The sequence below is a fragment of the Barbatula barbatula genome, assembly GCF_947034865.1.
Source record: "Barbatula barbatula genome assembly, chromosome: 17".
NCBI classification, from domain to species: Eukaryota; Metazoa; Chordata; class Actinopteri; order Cypriniformes; family Nemacheilidae; genus Barbatula; species Barbatula barbatula.
In genome coordinates, this window is record NC_136780.1 from 11137786 (window position 1) to 11152733 (window position 14948).

At 38.9% G+C, this 14948-nt stretch overlaps 1 protein-coding gene across 1 annotated transcript in view; it reads left to right on the forward strand.

The window, feature by feature from the left end:
- Positions 1–14452, forward strand: part of mtcl2 (microtubule crosslinking factor 2) — a 39584-nt gene extending 25132 nt beyond the window's left edge. The window contains exons 6-14 of the mRNA XM_079478584.1: positions 1380–1496; positions 4022–4147; positions 4363–4593; positions 4676–4822; positions 5817–5987; positions 9002–9262; positions 10450–10520; positions 10608–12039; positions 12806–14452. Of these exons, the coding sequence (XP_079334710.1) occupies positions 1380–1496; positions 4022–4147; positions 4363–4593; positions 4676–4822; positions 5817–5987; positions 9002–9262; positions 10450–10520; positions 10608–12039; positions 12806–12955 (2706 nt within the window). The 3' untranslated portion in view covers positions 12956–14452. The remainder of the gene's footprint in view (positions 1–1379; positions 1497–4021; positions 4148–4362; positions 4594–4675; positions 4823–5816; positions 5988–9001; positions 9263–10449; positions 10521–10607; positions 12040–12805) is intronic.
- The last annotated feature ends 496 nt before the right edge of the window (positions 14453–14948 follow it).

Sequence of the window (14948 nt, forward strand, 5' to 3'; positions counted from 1 at the left end):
ATTCTGTCATCATGTATTTACCCTCATGTTGATCAAAACCTGTATGACTCTTTCTTCAGTGAAACACAAAAGATATTTTGAGAAATGTCTAAGTGGCTTTGTGTCCATACAATGGAAGTCAATGGGTGCCAATGTTGTACAGTTACCAACATTCTTCGAAATATATTATTTTGTGTTCGGCTGAGGAAACATATTCGTACAGGTTTGACATGAGGGTGAATAAATGACAGCATCATTTAAATTTTTGGGTGGACTATCCCTTGATGAATGACCATGAAAGTCTTTAGCAACCACATAGCAACACAGAAATGCCAAAATTCATGGTAGTGAGTTTTGCATGGGCAAGCACCTCACACAAACATCGAAAACCACCATTAAATTAATCTTCATATCAGTTATTATGTTAAGTACAAAAGGTTATGTCTTAAAGGGATAGTTCACCCTAAAATGAAAATTCTGTCTTCATTCCCTTACCCTCAGATTTTGTACAAACCAGTAAACATTTCTTTGTTCTGCTAAACACAAAGGCAGATATTTGTAAGAATATCAGTAACCAAACAGTTCTCATTCCCTATTTACCGCCATAGTATGGAAAATAAATACTATGAGAGTCAATGGTGGATGAAATCTGTTTGGTTACTAACATTCTTACAAATATCTTCCTTTGTGTTTAGCAGAACAAAGAAATGTATACAGGTTTGGAACAACCTGAGGGCGAATAATTGATGACAGAATATGAATCTTTGGGTAAACTTTCCCTTTAACACCTCAGGGTGTTAGTCTTTTTTCGTCTACCCATTTAGTTTTTTTCATACAGTAAAACATTGTGTGCTATATGTTAAGTGAGCTCTAGTCCACCATTATTTAACTAGACTCCATTAGAGGCTTAACTCTTGAGAGCCAATCTAGACTCTTCCCTTCCTCCTTCTCTCCTTTCGTTTCATCACTGCATGGGCACCATCACCTGTGGTCGCTGCTACATTTGTTCCTTTTTCATTTTTTCTCTCTCTTTATGGTTATTTTTTATAAAACTTTGCCCCTTCCTGTTTTCTCCTCCAATCAAAGATGATGCTTTCACTCGTCATTGTTTTGTTTCTCTTCGGCGTTTTGTCTTACACCACGATGACCAAACTGTTTGTCTTATACATACTTTTCTTTGTCCTGTGAGCTTTTTATTTGCTGGATTAGATTTCTGGGTGTTCATTTTAAATGTCTCATTGTGCCAAATGTCAGTCACATTTCTTATGTACCCACACTGCACCACCTCACCTTTTCAATTCCTTCACCATATTTCTCTTGATGTTGTCTGTCCTCTGTCATGCTCTTTTTTTATTGTTGTTTTTTTCCTTCATTAACTTGCCCATGCATGCATGCAACAGCCTGACTCTAGAGACCAGCCAGACTGTGAGGGCAAAGTTCACCCATGCAAAGCAGAGGAGAAAGACAGCAACAAGGATGAGGAGACAGACTCCAAACAGGGAACCAACGCTGATCTGGTGAGACGCTTACATCCACAAAAACGCTGTTGTCTTCTAAAGTGTTATATTCAATTGCTTTAGGAACCATAGCAAGCAGTTTTCATAATCATAAGTGTGCTACAGACACAAATAATGTTTCAAATAGTGTCTAACAATTGATACATCCTTAAACTTCATTTAAAGGGATACTCCACCCAAAAGTGAAAATTCTGTCATCATTTACTCACCCTCAAATTGTTCCAAAGCTTTATAGATTTATTTGCTATGATGAACACAAACTTATATATTTGTAAAAAGCAACTGAGGCACCACTGTCTACCATGGTAGGAAAATAATTGTATAATTATTTTGTTCTGTTGAAGACAAAATGTGATATTTTGAAGAATTTAGGAAAGCAAACAGTTCTAGGGCACTTCTGACTACCATTTTTGTTTTTCCTACTATGGTGGTATGGTAATGTCCCTGACATGTCAGTTGCTTAATATCTGTTATTTGTTTTCAACCAAACAAAGACATTTTGAAGGTTTGGAACAACCTGGGGAGGAATAATTCATGGCATAATTTTCATTTTGGTTGGAATATACCTTTAACACAGCATCACAATATTCTTAATATTCATAAGCCAATCCAAGAATGCATTTCGATGATCTTGAACGTTTTTTAATAAATCAAAATGAAATCTAAATACAGTATGAATAGAAAATAGATTAAAATGTTTAATTTTGAATGTGGTTGGGATTCTGTGTACCCAGCAGACAATGCGGCAACTCACTAGGTTCTGAAACAGATCCAAGAAAAATACTGAATAACTAAACTTGTTGAAAGATAATTATATTATCTGGCAAGCAGCTAGTAAATATACCCATCCACACAAACACAGTTTTGAATGTTTTAATGAGATTTTAAGTTTAGAACAGTTTGGGAAGGTTATTATAAAACAGTCAATCGTTTGCATCGCTCTCTTACGGTTTCATACTTCAGCGTGTCCTGTTTTCTTTATTCCTCATTGATCAACAAGTGCGTCTGTGATTAAATATTTTAAAAGCTCAGAGAGTCATAAATATAACAAGATCTGCTCACTCACGCAGAGATGTCAGCAGATATGGTTTAGTTCATGGTTTAACAGTAACTGTGATATGAACATATTTGTACTGTTTACTGCTGTCTTACTAAGGCATCATTTATTTTCCTCTATAATTTGGTGCCATTTAGATAGCACAACCATTTTGCAGTGATATATTAAATTGGCACAAATTTATAAAGCTCAATCTGTAAATTAAAGCTAGCGGAAAATATGGACATTGTGATTAAAACACTTCCATATGCAGAGCTTTAAATCAGAGAAGAATGCATTACATGTCCTGAAAATTAGACAGTTGTTATCTTGTGATCATAAGCTCTTACATTATTACTGGGGCACGCTCAATGTGAATCCTGTTTGGACTGATGGTTCTTGGGATTAAAAGCATTTTTGTCTCCAAAGACTAGGGGCCAAGAGGTTGTGATCTTTGCTATGGCAAAATAAGATTTAAAATTGTGTAGTGAGGGCACAGTTAAACTTGCCAAAGGACAAATAATGGACATACACTATATAGACAATAGTATTGGGAAGCCCCCTTCTAATGAACAGAAGGTTTTACTATGAGCCCTTTTCTATTGTAACATGACAATGACCCTGAGCACGAAGAAAGATTAAAAAAGAAATGATCGATTCAGTCTACATTTACATTTAATCGTTTAGCAGATGCTTTTATCCAAAGCGACTTACAAATGAGTTAAACAATGTAAGCAATTGGAACAACATAAGGACCACAAAAAGCACAAAACTACAGTAAAACTGGTCTCATATAGCCTACCGCAGTATGCAAAGCTAAGTTTAAATTCTTTAAGGATAGAAAGAGTAGAAAAGAGATAGAAGTCAGAACTTTATCAGTCAGCTGATGACGGTAGAGAGGTGTTTCCAGACGATTCTAAAAGATGGCCACAGAATCTGTTGATCTTGTAGGAGTGGACAGATCATTCCACAAATGTGGAACAGATCCAGAGAAGGTACGTGAGATTGATCTTTAGCCTTTTAGGGATGGCACTACAAGATGTTGTTCTCTTGCAGAGCGTAGGGATCTGGCAGGTACATAAATCTGTATTAGCCAGTGAAGATATAGGAGAGCCGAGCCAGTGGTGGTCTTGTAGGCCAAGAGCAGAGCTTTGAATTTGATGCGAGCGACTACAGGGAGCCAATGTAACTTAATGAAGAGAGGAGTGACGTGTGCTCTTTTCGGTTCATTGAAGATCACTCTTGCGGCTGCAGTCTAGCGTGGAAGAACTTAAGTGGGCCCAGACCTGGACCCAGCTGAATACCTTTGAAGGGGGCGTCTTAATACCTTTGTCAATAAAGTGTATTTTCTCTGCACACATTGCCATGAAACAGACATTAGTTTCATACTCTTTGCCATGTTATTTGTATTTATATAAAATACTGACCAGATTGAGTACCAGTTTCTTAATCTCTCTCTGTTTCTCTCTCTTCTCATGTTTTTCTTCAGCTCTCAGAGCAGGTCGGTGAGCTTCATGCTCTGTTGTCGGAGGTGAATGAGAAGGCTCAGGGCGCGCAGGAAGCGTTGTTGCAGGAGAGACAGGCGCGACACAGCCACACACACAAACTTTCTCAGGTGACACATTTTGTGCTATATTAGATCTTCCATAAACACACAATAAGAAACTCACCAGATATAACAAACTCCAGCATCCAGATAGGACATAACCTTGACATTGCAAAGCGGGACATCAGGACGTTTATAGATCCTGAACCAACACTGGCAACTTTCCCCATTGAAATTACAAAAATGTACATATGGCAAATGTATTTGGTATGCTCTCTTTCTAGCTTCAAGAAGAGCATCAGAAGGCCCTCCTTCGTCGAGACTTCCAGCTGCAGAGTCTGAGCCTTCAGACGGGTCTTCAGCAGAAGCTTTGGAGTCAAGAGAGGAACCTTCTGGTGCAGGAGTCCCAACAGCTAAAAGAAAGCCTGCTCCTCATCAGCCTCAAACTCCGCTGGCTTCTCAAACAGTGGAGACTCGGCAAGAAACTAGACACAGAGAGCAAGGATATTCTGGAGGTATGGAGTTCTTCTGTGAGAAATTAAGGTCTTTTTTGCTTTGTAAGTATTGTGTAAATACATCTCCAATGCGTTCCTTCAGGTTAATAGTGTCAAGGATCTCCGCCTCTTACTCGAGGAAGATGGGCTGTCAGCACACTATGGAGACAACAAGATGTCTGCTGCTGAGGCGCAACCCCTGAATCCTACATCCAAAGAGCAAAGCCTTGCAGAGAAAATCTGCCCGCTGGTAGGTTAAAGGAGTGAATATTCTGATACAGTTTATTCACCAGTATATTGGTCTGAATTTGGGTGCTGTTTTCTTCCCACTTCTTTATTCACTTCTACAAAAGTAGGATTTTTCAAAGAATGATCACAATAGACTTTCAGTATGCAGAATTATTAAAGTATAGAGGGTCTTGTGCAATATTGCTAGTATCAGTGTCTCCTGTATATTGGTTTTTCTTAAAAGGTTGCACTGTTATGTATGGATCTTCTATTGGTCACATGTCTTCACGTGATTTAAATTCACTGTTCACCAGACTTGAACTTTGGAATGTGATGAAATGCAATACGCTCTTGTATGCGCTTGCGTTTCCTGTTTGCAGCATTTGGATGCGTATGAATGCAAACTCGGACAAAAAGTCTAGCATTACCAACGCATTGTGTAGTTTTAACCGTATAATGTTTACATAATATAATATTGAGAGGCTGAGTAAACAACAATTGAATTCTCATGTTAGGTGAGCTAATCCTATAAAAAGTCAGAATTGGAAAAGTATCTAAGTTCAACAGGAAAGCCGCTGAACGATTAAACCTTGCCGTTGAACAATTAATCGCAATGAATCGCATCCAGAATAAACCTTTGTGTTTACATAATACATATCTGTGCATATTTATTTTGTATAAATAAACACGTACACATGCATGTACAGTATATATTTAGTATAAATTTTTGTATATGTGTATATATATATTTGCATTTATAGTTGAAATTTAAGTTATATATAAACAAGCATTCATTTTTATTTGTACTTTTTCCTGAAACAAAATGTACATGTATGTGTGTTTAGGAATACAAATTTAATATTCACAGTTCACAGACATATATATTGTAAACACAAACTGTTATTCTGGATGCAATTGATCGCGATAAATCGTTGAACATCCCTACTATGGATTTGTTTACCCTTATAATAAAATCTTTACATCTATGTAAATGTCATTTCCTGTTGCTTCCTCAGCAACCTAGCGGGTTCGGCAATACTCTGTCCGACTTGAAGGTGGCCCTTCAAGATCTGAGCGCTGAGCTCCGCGAGGAGCGTCAGAGTTCTCAGGAGCTAACTCAGCAGTTTGCCCGTGCTAAAGCATCATGGGAAGTCGAATGGATGGAACTCAAGAGCATCATCACTCAGGTGAGTGTCTGCGCTCTTGTAAACTGTATTTTGTGGATAGTTATGTCACACCCAAATTAGTGTTTAGCAGATGTTCACAGCCATGACAAAACTGGCTTCAGACTAGTCTTATGTTCGGACATGTGATATTTACATCTTGTGGTTTTTCTAAACAGGTTTTTTTTTCTGTTTATTAGCAATGCAGTGTCTTTTGTATGTGCATTACATTTACATTTATGCTTTTGGCAGACCATTTTATCCAAAGCGACTTACATTTCATTATACTATACATTTGAGTATGTGTTTATTTCACATTACAGTAAATGTCAAATTACAGTAAAAGGAAAGCAAATATGGCGTCAATACAACTTTGAATACAAGTAGTGAACCAATAACATAATTTTTGTTATTAGTAGTCATTAAAGTAAACATTATAGAATACTGCAGCATGTGTAAAAGAATCACTGTTAAATACACTGTGGCGTGTAACACAATAACGTTTAAAAGAATCATTGAATAATTGTACAGATAACTTAGTGTAGTTGTAAAGTCATTACTTTAGCATTGATTTCCACACTCAAGTTATTTTAACTCCTGCACTTCAGGTGCTTTAGTCATTGATTCAACACACACAGATTACAGTAATTCCTCTTGGGTGATATATTATGAAAACCTCTGGCAGAGGAGCATCTGTAGAGAGAAGACAGATAGATACATTTCCCTAGTTACTGTCGGATAAGCTTGGAGTCAGTGTCAGCTGTAATTTTGTTATTTGATATTCATTTGCGCTGCTGTTGGGACATGCACCAGTAGTCTGACAAGAGAGCTGTGAGAGCCATCTGCAGTGTGTCAATAGCTGTGTGTGTGTGTGTGTGCTTATAGGCTTGTTGCAGGGCGTGATGGTGAAAGATGAGTTTAATATCTCCTCTATGAAACGCATTCATAACCGCAGTCATCTTTGAGATGTAAAATGATAGTTTGAAATGAGATTCTGTTATCATTTACTCACCTCTCTGTCATTCTGAGACCCATATGGCTTTTTCCTCCGTGGAGCACTATTGAAGAAGTTTAGCACATTATCAGAGTTGATCTCTTCCATACAGTGAATGTGGATTAAGGGCTGTCAAGAAAAAACTAAATTACTTAAATAGTCTTGCGTAAATGCGAATACACAGGAAAATACAATGCAATGTATGAAATAATATATTTCCATATAGGGCTAATATTTTCAATATATGAAAAGCAGCAATTCCTGATGTGTTATTCAAATTATTGTCATTGTGTAATGTATTATTCTTTTTATTTTCCAACATATATAAAATTATTTAATTGACAGTTTATATATTGGAAATGTAATTAATCTTTGTGTAAATGTATGCAAATGCGAAATATAATGAATTCACTGAAATTCGCTGTTGTCAGTCAGTCTATTCGCATAAAGGGATAGGTTCTGTCTTACATTGTTGAAAGTATTACTCCTGCATTCTCCAGAGAAACCTATGTCACCAGAATGCCGCTTTCATCATCACTGCTCTGATAGCTCAATATTTCATTGCTCCCCTTCTCTTGGCCACGCCTCCTTTTCATTGGCACTTCCTTTGTTTTTGTAAGAATGGTGCAGAGAATGAGACGAGTGCTGAAAGGAGGAATGGGAGAGGAGGGACCTAATGCCCTTGTATTAGCTGTGACCTCTACGACACTAATAACAACCTGTCACAGACGAATGACAAATCACTGCATCAACAAGATACATTATTGATAAAAGAAGAGGAAAATAATGCTGTTTCTTTAATGCTATAAAGTCTCCTGTCGATGCTGCAGTTTGTCACCTATTATGAATTTATTATAAGAGTTAAAGAAAAAATTATGTGCAAAGCCACATCTGCATCCTGAGAAGAAAGCAGTGCACTGATAAATAAATACAATGTGGCACTGTCACAAGTTCACAAGAGCTCTGGGGTTGACGGGAAGGTATTTGGAATAAATGTCTTTCACCCTCTTTAATAAACCACATCAACCCATTAACCTCATTGTTGCGTCCAGAGCAGAACTCATTAGACATTATCAGCGTGAGAAGCCAGTCATAAGACTGTCTGATGAGGTCCCAGCAGGCCTGGGTTTTAATAAGCGACTTACGTAAGCTCGTGAAATTTGCAGATTTGCAACTCCAATTGAAAAAGCAGAACAAATTTAAATGAGGATGGAGGATGAAGAATAGGGTGACTTTGTTGCTAGAAACATAATGGAAAATATCATAAAAAATCTTATTAGATGAGCTGCTGTTTAAAGCCACTGTACAATATTCGCATATGTGACCACACAACGGTTTAATTCTCTGTTATTTGCTTGGAAATGACAACTGTATTACTTATTGACTCATGGTAAAATCGCTCTAATACATACATTGTGAAATATTTCATGTTAAATCTGCCAATTCGACTTCGTAAGAGTGTAAACAAGAGGACTGTAAAAAGAGACCGTTACATTTACTGCAGGGTTTACAGTGTAGCCTTGAGCATATTATAACTTAACTTTGTTTGTCATATTGCCTTGACAAGAGAAACTCATTTAATGGTGTAAGGTCAATAAATGTCCATTTAAAAGATTGATGTTGTTTGGATGATGCTGCTGTTAGCATCTGTCTGAATAGGTCTACTTTACATCAGAGCCATTGAGAGAGAGCGTTGCGTCAACTCCGTTGACTCCAATGGAACCGTTTTTTCAAAGCATTGGCGGTTCATGGAGGCTCTCAATAGTTCCCGGAAGTTACAAGGAATAACGAATGGCGCTGCGGCTAAACAGACCAACTTTAACCCATTTAAAGATGTAAGTCATTTAATGAATACAAAAATTTAAGAAATAAAGCATTTAAAGAGAAATCATAATGTCCTGGAACTATCCGAAGGCTCCATGAATCACGTGACACACGAACATTTTGAACTTCCGTTGGCGCAACCCTCTCTCTCAATGGCTCTGCTTTACATGAAGCTGTTTTCATGGTTACTCATCCATAGTGTCTTACTTTCTTTCATCAGCTGGAAGGAAAGGTGGGCAAGGTATCTGTGGCTGGGGGTGAAAAGGATCCTCCCGACCTCAAGGAGGCACTGAAAAAGGAGCGAGGGGAGCATCAACACCTGCTTGCGGACTCTTACGCTGCTGTGATGGACCTCACCAAACAGCTGCAGATTAGTGAGAGGAACTGGAGCCGGGAGAGGCTGGAGCTTCTGGAGCACTTCAACCAGGAGAGAAGCCAATGGGAACAACGTTTAAGAGATACCCAGAGCAAAGCCACACAGGTCAGTGGACACTACACTGCTTAGGGAGCGCTTTGAAAAAGGGCAATTATAAAGTTCTTAATATTCCAAATTCTGTTATAACAGGTCAGTAAACAGTGACATAGTTACATGTTTAGGTGAACAAAGTGTTCAAAACTTAAAATCTGTCAACAGATTCGAGTTGTTAGAAATCTGTCAACAGATTCGAGTTGTTAGAAATCTGTATACATTTCTTAGTTCTGATGAACACAGAGAAAGATATTTAGAAGAATGCTATAACCAGACAGATTTTGCTCCCCAATTATTTTATAATTTTATATGTTCTGTTGAACACAAAATAAGAAATTTTGAAGAATGTAGGACAGCAAACAGTTCTGGGGCACTTTTGACTACCATTGTATTTTTTCCAACTATGGTAGTCAATGGGGGGGCAAAATCTGTCTGGTTATAAGCATTCTGTCAAATATATATCTCTGCGTTCATCAGAACAAAGACAGATTTAAACAGATTTCAAACAACTCGAGGGTGAGTAAATTACGCCGAATTGAAATATTTGGGTGAACAGTCCCTTTAAGGTTCAAATACATTTAAAATCACAAAGCCTACTCTTTCACAATGTACTGAGCCCTATTCATTTGTTCTTTTATTTGGGTTTGTGAGGATGTGTCATCCTTAAAGTTTATTTATCCTGCGCATATTTTATCTTTTATCCCCACACTTCCTCCCGTGCACCCTCCACATCATAGACGGACGTGACATTATCTTTAAACACTTCCGCAGAACGCCTGCGGACACACTCGCTGCATCACTTATCTGGAATTGCTGGTTTTGCATATCCATGTGGCGGCTCAGAGAGTGTGTAGTCAGACTGGAATGAAGCCTGAGACAGTGTGGTCAGTGTGTCTGCACAAACCACACTGTACGTAATGAGACTGGAAAAGTTTCTTCTTTGACCACCAAAGCACAGTTCTCTATTTTTCTATGATATTCTAAATGACAACATGTCTCCTTGAGAGAAATTAGGTCATTTAGACAGACAGAATGCAGTCATTAGCCCCATACAGGAAAGTAGCTGTTTTGAATGACCTCATTTCCAAAAGAGAATAGAAACTGACTCAGTTATACCACACGGATGAATGGGAGTACTGTGAGGTGGGGGGTGACCAAGCCTCTGTTAAACTTCACTAAATATATCATTTTTATTTCAGCTTCCCCACGATAAAACCACAGCGAAGGAAACCTCACCAGATGCGTCCACTAACAGCTCAGTCTTACAAAGGTACAATGACTTACATGAGATGTAAATCACTCCCCTTTTCACTCCACATTTGATCATTTTGTGATGATCCTCATTTTTCTCTTACAGGACCAAATCAATTTCCACTCTCTCGGAATGCAGGAATCTGCTGGACACCAGCCTTTTCCTTCCTGGTCATAAGGTCAGTGAAGTACAAGAGGGGAACCAATCTGCTGCTCATGCCTCGCTTTTAGCTCGTACCGACCTGAGTGACCTCAACAAGAAGAATTGGAAGTACTTGACCAACGATTCGGCAATGCTTGAGAAGGGTGACCAATTCAAAACATGGGACTGCCCAAGTACCAACTCCAACAGTACCTTTCCGGGACATGAAGAGTACGTCCAGAGAAGCTACACTGCTCCGGATAAAACTGGCATTCGCATCTATTACAGCCCTCCAACCGTGAGGAGAATGGAGAGGAGGCCAGTCAATGAAAAGACCCACCAGAACCCCCAGCAAGGGTTTGCATCTAGGGACGCTGCCATGATGGATCCATCAGATCAGGTCCCTGTGTCTGCACCCTCATCAAGTGCTTCATCGTCGGCTTATGAGCAGTGGTTGAGTTCACTTTCCCAGCAGCACAGAAACCTGCTTGAGGGGCACACGGGAGGTTCTGCTCCATTCCACGGACTGGAGATTTCAGGCAACCTCAGCGATGACATGAAGGAGATGACCAACTGTGTGCGACAGGCCATACGGTCAAGCTCCCTGGAGAGGAAGTGCAGCAAAGATACGGCGAGCCAGACAGTGGGTGTTTCTAGCACAGGAACACAAACGGCGCAGTTCGTCAGCATTGGCTTACAAACGGAGGGTCCTATTCCAACAACCAGAGGCCTTCAAGGTAAAGCATGGTCTCCTCGCCCATCCACCTCACTTGTTTCTGCACGTTCCCGACAGATCTCCTCATCGCTGGATAAAGTCCACAGCCGTATTGACAGACCTTGTTGCTCGCCAAAATACGGCTCACCCAAGCTCACTCGCAGGGTCTCCACCTCCTCTTCTAAACTTGAGACATCATCCACGTCTTCAAGAGATCGTAGCGTCTGGAACCTGAACCATCGCTGCGGCACTCAGAACGGTTCCGCTTGGGCACGTTCCACCACCACCCGTGACAGCCCAGTGCTTAGCGGACTCAATGATGGATTGACCAGTCTCTTCAGCGTAGTGGAAAATTCTGGAAGTGTCGAGTCCTTGTGGAAAGCAGATTCGCATCCAGGGAGACTAGCTGCTGGAAAACCTTCCTGTCCTAGCAAAGGAATCGGTCTGGGAGAAGCCGGAGCTCAAAAGTATGGCGTGGTACAGGAGTTAATTCGCAATGTTTGCAGCAGGACAGGAGCTATGGGTGTCATGGACGAACCGAAACCCGAATGCCTGCCTGGAACTCTGATTGGGACAGACAACATCACAAAGATTGTTAATAAGAGGTTTATGAAAACACAAAGAGATGAGTTGGTAGCTACCGGAAAGGATGCAATGACTATAAGCTTCAGCACCTTGGAGGTGAGACTATATGGTATTTTATTGATTCGTTTTTTTAATAATAAACATTTACCGGGTTTGGGGATATATAAAAATATTAATTGAATATTTGCACAATCTACCAATATAAAAGCAACGATTAAATGGATATTTGTAACGCTGATTCAATATTTAAATAAAATTTAAATTATGGTTACACTTTATATTAAGGTATACAAATTCATTACATTACATTTAGTCATTTAGCAGACGCTTTTATCTAAAGCGAATTAGGAGTTCGGGGAGCAATAAGCGATATGTCATACAGAGAGCAATAGTAGAATAGGTGCTAATTCAAAGTTACTAGTTTCAACAAAAGCTAGACCACTACCTGTTGAGAGAAGAGGGTTAGTGTACGTTTTTATTTTCAGTAATTCATCATTAACTACTTGCTTATTAACATGCATATCGGTTGTATATTAGCACATATTAATGCCTTATTCTGCATTGCCTTATTCTATATACCTCAATCCTACCCAATACCTAAACCTAAAAACTACCTTATATACATTATTTAGGGGAATGTTGAGGCAAAACTCGTAGTTAATAGTAAACAGTGAGAATTGGTCCCTGTTCTTAAGTGTGACCCAAAATTATGTTTAATACCTTTATGTGCGACACCCCTAATCTAGATACATAATATTGATATGAACCTCACCAAAGGGCAAAACAAACATTTTTACATTTACAACATGCATGTATCTTAAATTATTTAGAAAATAATTATAAGAACTTGTTTTCTTTGCAGGATTCAGTTTGTGACTGCAACTCACAGACCCCGTCCTGTTTCGCCCGTCACTCCCGCACCACCACACGACACACACAAGGCCAGTGCAGGCACCGCATGCAGGAGTCGTCCACGACAACCGAAGAACGACTGGATACATGTAATGAGTGATAGACCTCCTTGAAAGCTTCACAAACAGAACTCTCATAAAATATTCATATACACACATACTGCCACACAAATGCACTGCCACACACGCCAATACACTCAAGAATTCAGGATCACAAAAACAGGACACTTTTCTGGTCTTTCCAGAACCAGACCTCAGTCTAACCAGCACACTTTAATGCCAAGGAAAGGGAGAGAGAGTTGACCTCTTTAGATTCATCATCCATCCATCCAGTTTTAAGTCCGGCCAATCCTGCCTTTCAATGTCCAACAATCTACCATTCCACACACCTCTTCTTAAATCTGCCATTCCTCTGTTCTTTATTGGAGGACCTGACCAACCAAGACCCAAGATGTCAGCAGTGCTTACTAAAACCATGTAGATATAAAGGAAAACACCTTCAACCTGACCTCCAGCGACAGAACATTCCTTAGCATTGCTCTGAAAATCTGTACAGTTCTCCAGCAACCATCCAGGATGAAACCTTAACAACTTAGCCTTGTTCGAATTGCATTATGAACCTGTCCTTTTATAAAGACTTGATAATATGCCGTGAGAAGATGTGTACGGAGAGCATGCTGGTAGCTGTAGAGTAGGAAGGTGTTGTACTACAACAGTTTTGTTTGCTTTTGTACATGTGTAAACATTAGATCATTAACTCTCGATTGGTTACAACATCAACATGAAGTTTACAGCTATTACTGGAGACATTATCTTGCTTGATCTTTCGTTCTACCTCTCCATATTCTGCCATCATGCTTGTATAATCCCAATGGATGTAAATCAGGGTAGACGTCATTTGATTTGACAAAAAACTTGGAAAATGTGGCTTGCTTATATGTCACTTTAAAGGGATAGTTCACCCAAAACTGTTCTGTCATTCACTCACCCTCAGATTGTTCCAAACCTGTATACATTTCTTTGTTCTGCCAAACACAAAGGAAGATATTTGGAACAATATCAGTAACCAGAGATCTCATCCCCCATGAACTCCCACAGTATTTATTTTCCCTACCATGACATTTTTACAAATATCTTCCTTTGTGTTTAGCACAGCAAAGAAATGTATACAGAGGTTTGCAACAATCTGAGGCACAGTAAATGATTTATTTTGGGGTTTAACTATCCCTTTAAAATAGTAAAATCTGAGAAGGTTATATCTTCCGGCTACTTCAAGGAAGTTTAATGTATAGTCCATAATTCAATTTCCTTTCTTTCCATTGCCCATTGAAATGCTTTCCAAAATGCTAACTTTACAGATATATCAACAGAGATATTTTTAAGACTGAAACGTTGAATGCTAATTGCCCACGTTGAGATTATTGAGATTTACCAGATAATTCCCAAATATCATCTCTAATCTGGCCATTTGTTATTTTTGCTATATGCAATTCTGTCATACATGTGTAACTGCCCTACATCACAGTCGATTCTTTGACTGTCTGTAAAAAAGTGCCCTCCAGTTGGAGTGGTGCTGCAAAAACAGAAGATCAGCCCTATTCTAAGTGCTTTTATTGAGTGTTGATGACAGTAAATTTAAAGAAACATTTTTGTATGCATCTCTCAAGCCATTAGAATTACTCTGCTGTTTTATAAATAGGGTTTTTTGTGGAGATTGAGAGCGTTATCAATCGTGCAGCGTCTGGCCTTGTTGTAAAAAAAAATGACGGTCAGCTATTTTAAACCCAGCCTGTAATATCCATTGGATCCAAGTGGATCTTGTTTATTTGTTAAAGCTTTGCCATATTTTCCACAGCTACCTCTTAAATCTTTCTTTCATTCAGTCCATTCATATTTCCTTTTGAAGGACACAGGAGTGCCTTTAAAATCAAAGCAACAAGTTATCTATGTTAGAAGTACATTTCGAAGGACCAGCCTATTTACAGTTGTAGTAAACAACATGTGTCCTTAAACGTCTTCACTTTTATTGAACCCCTCCATTTCTCCACAGAAAAGTGTATATGCACAGTTAACAGAAGGGAAAATCATTTTGTA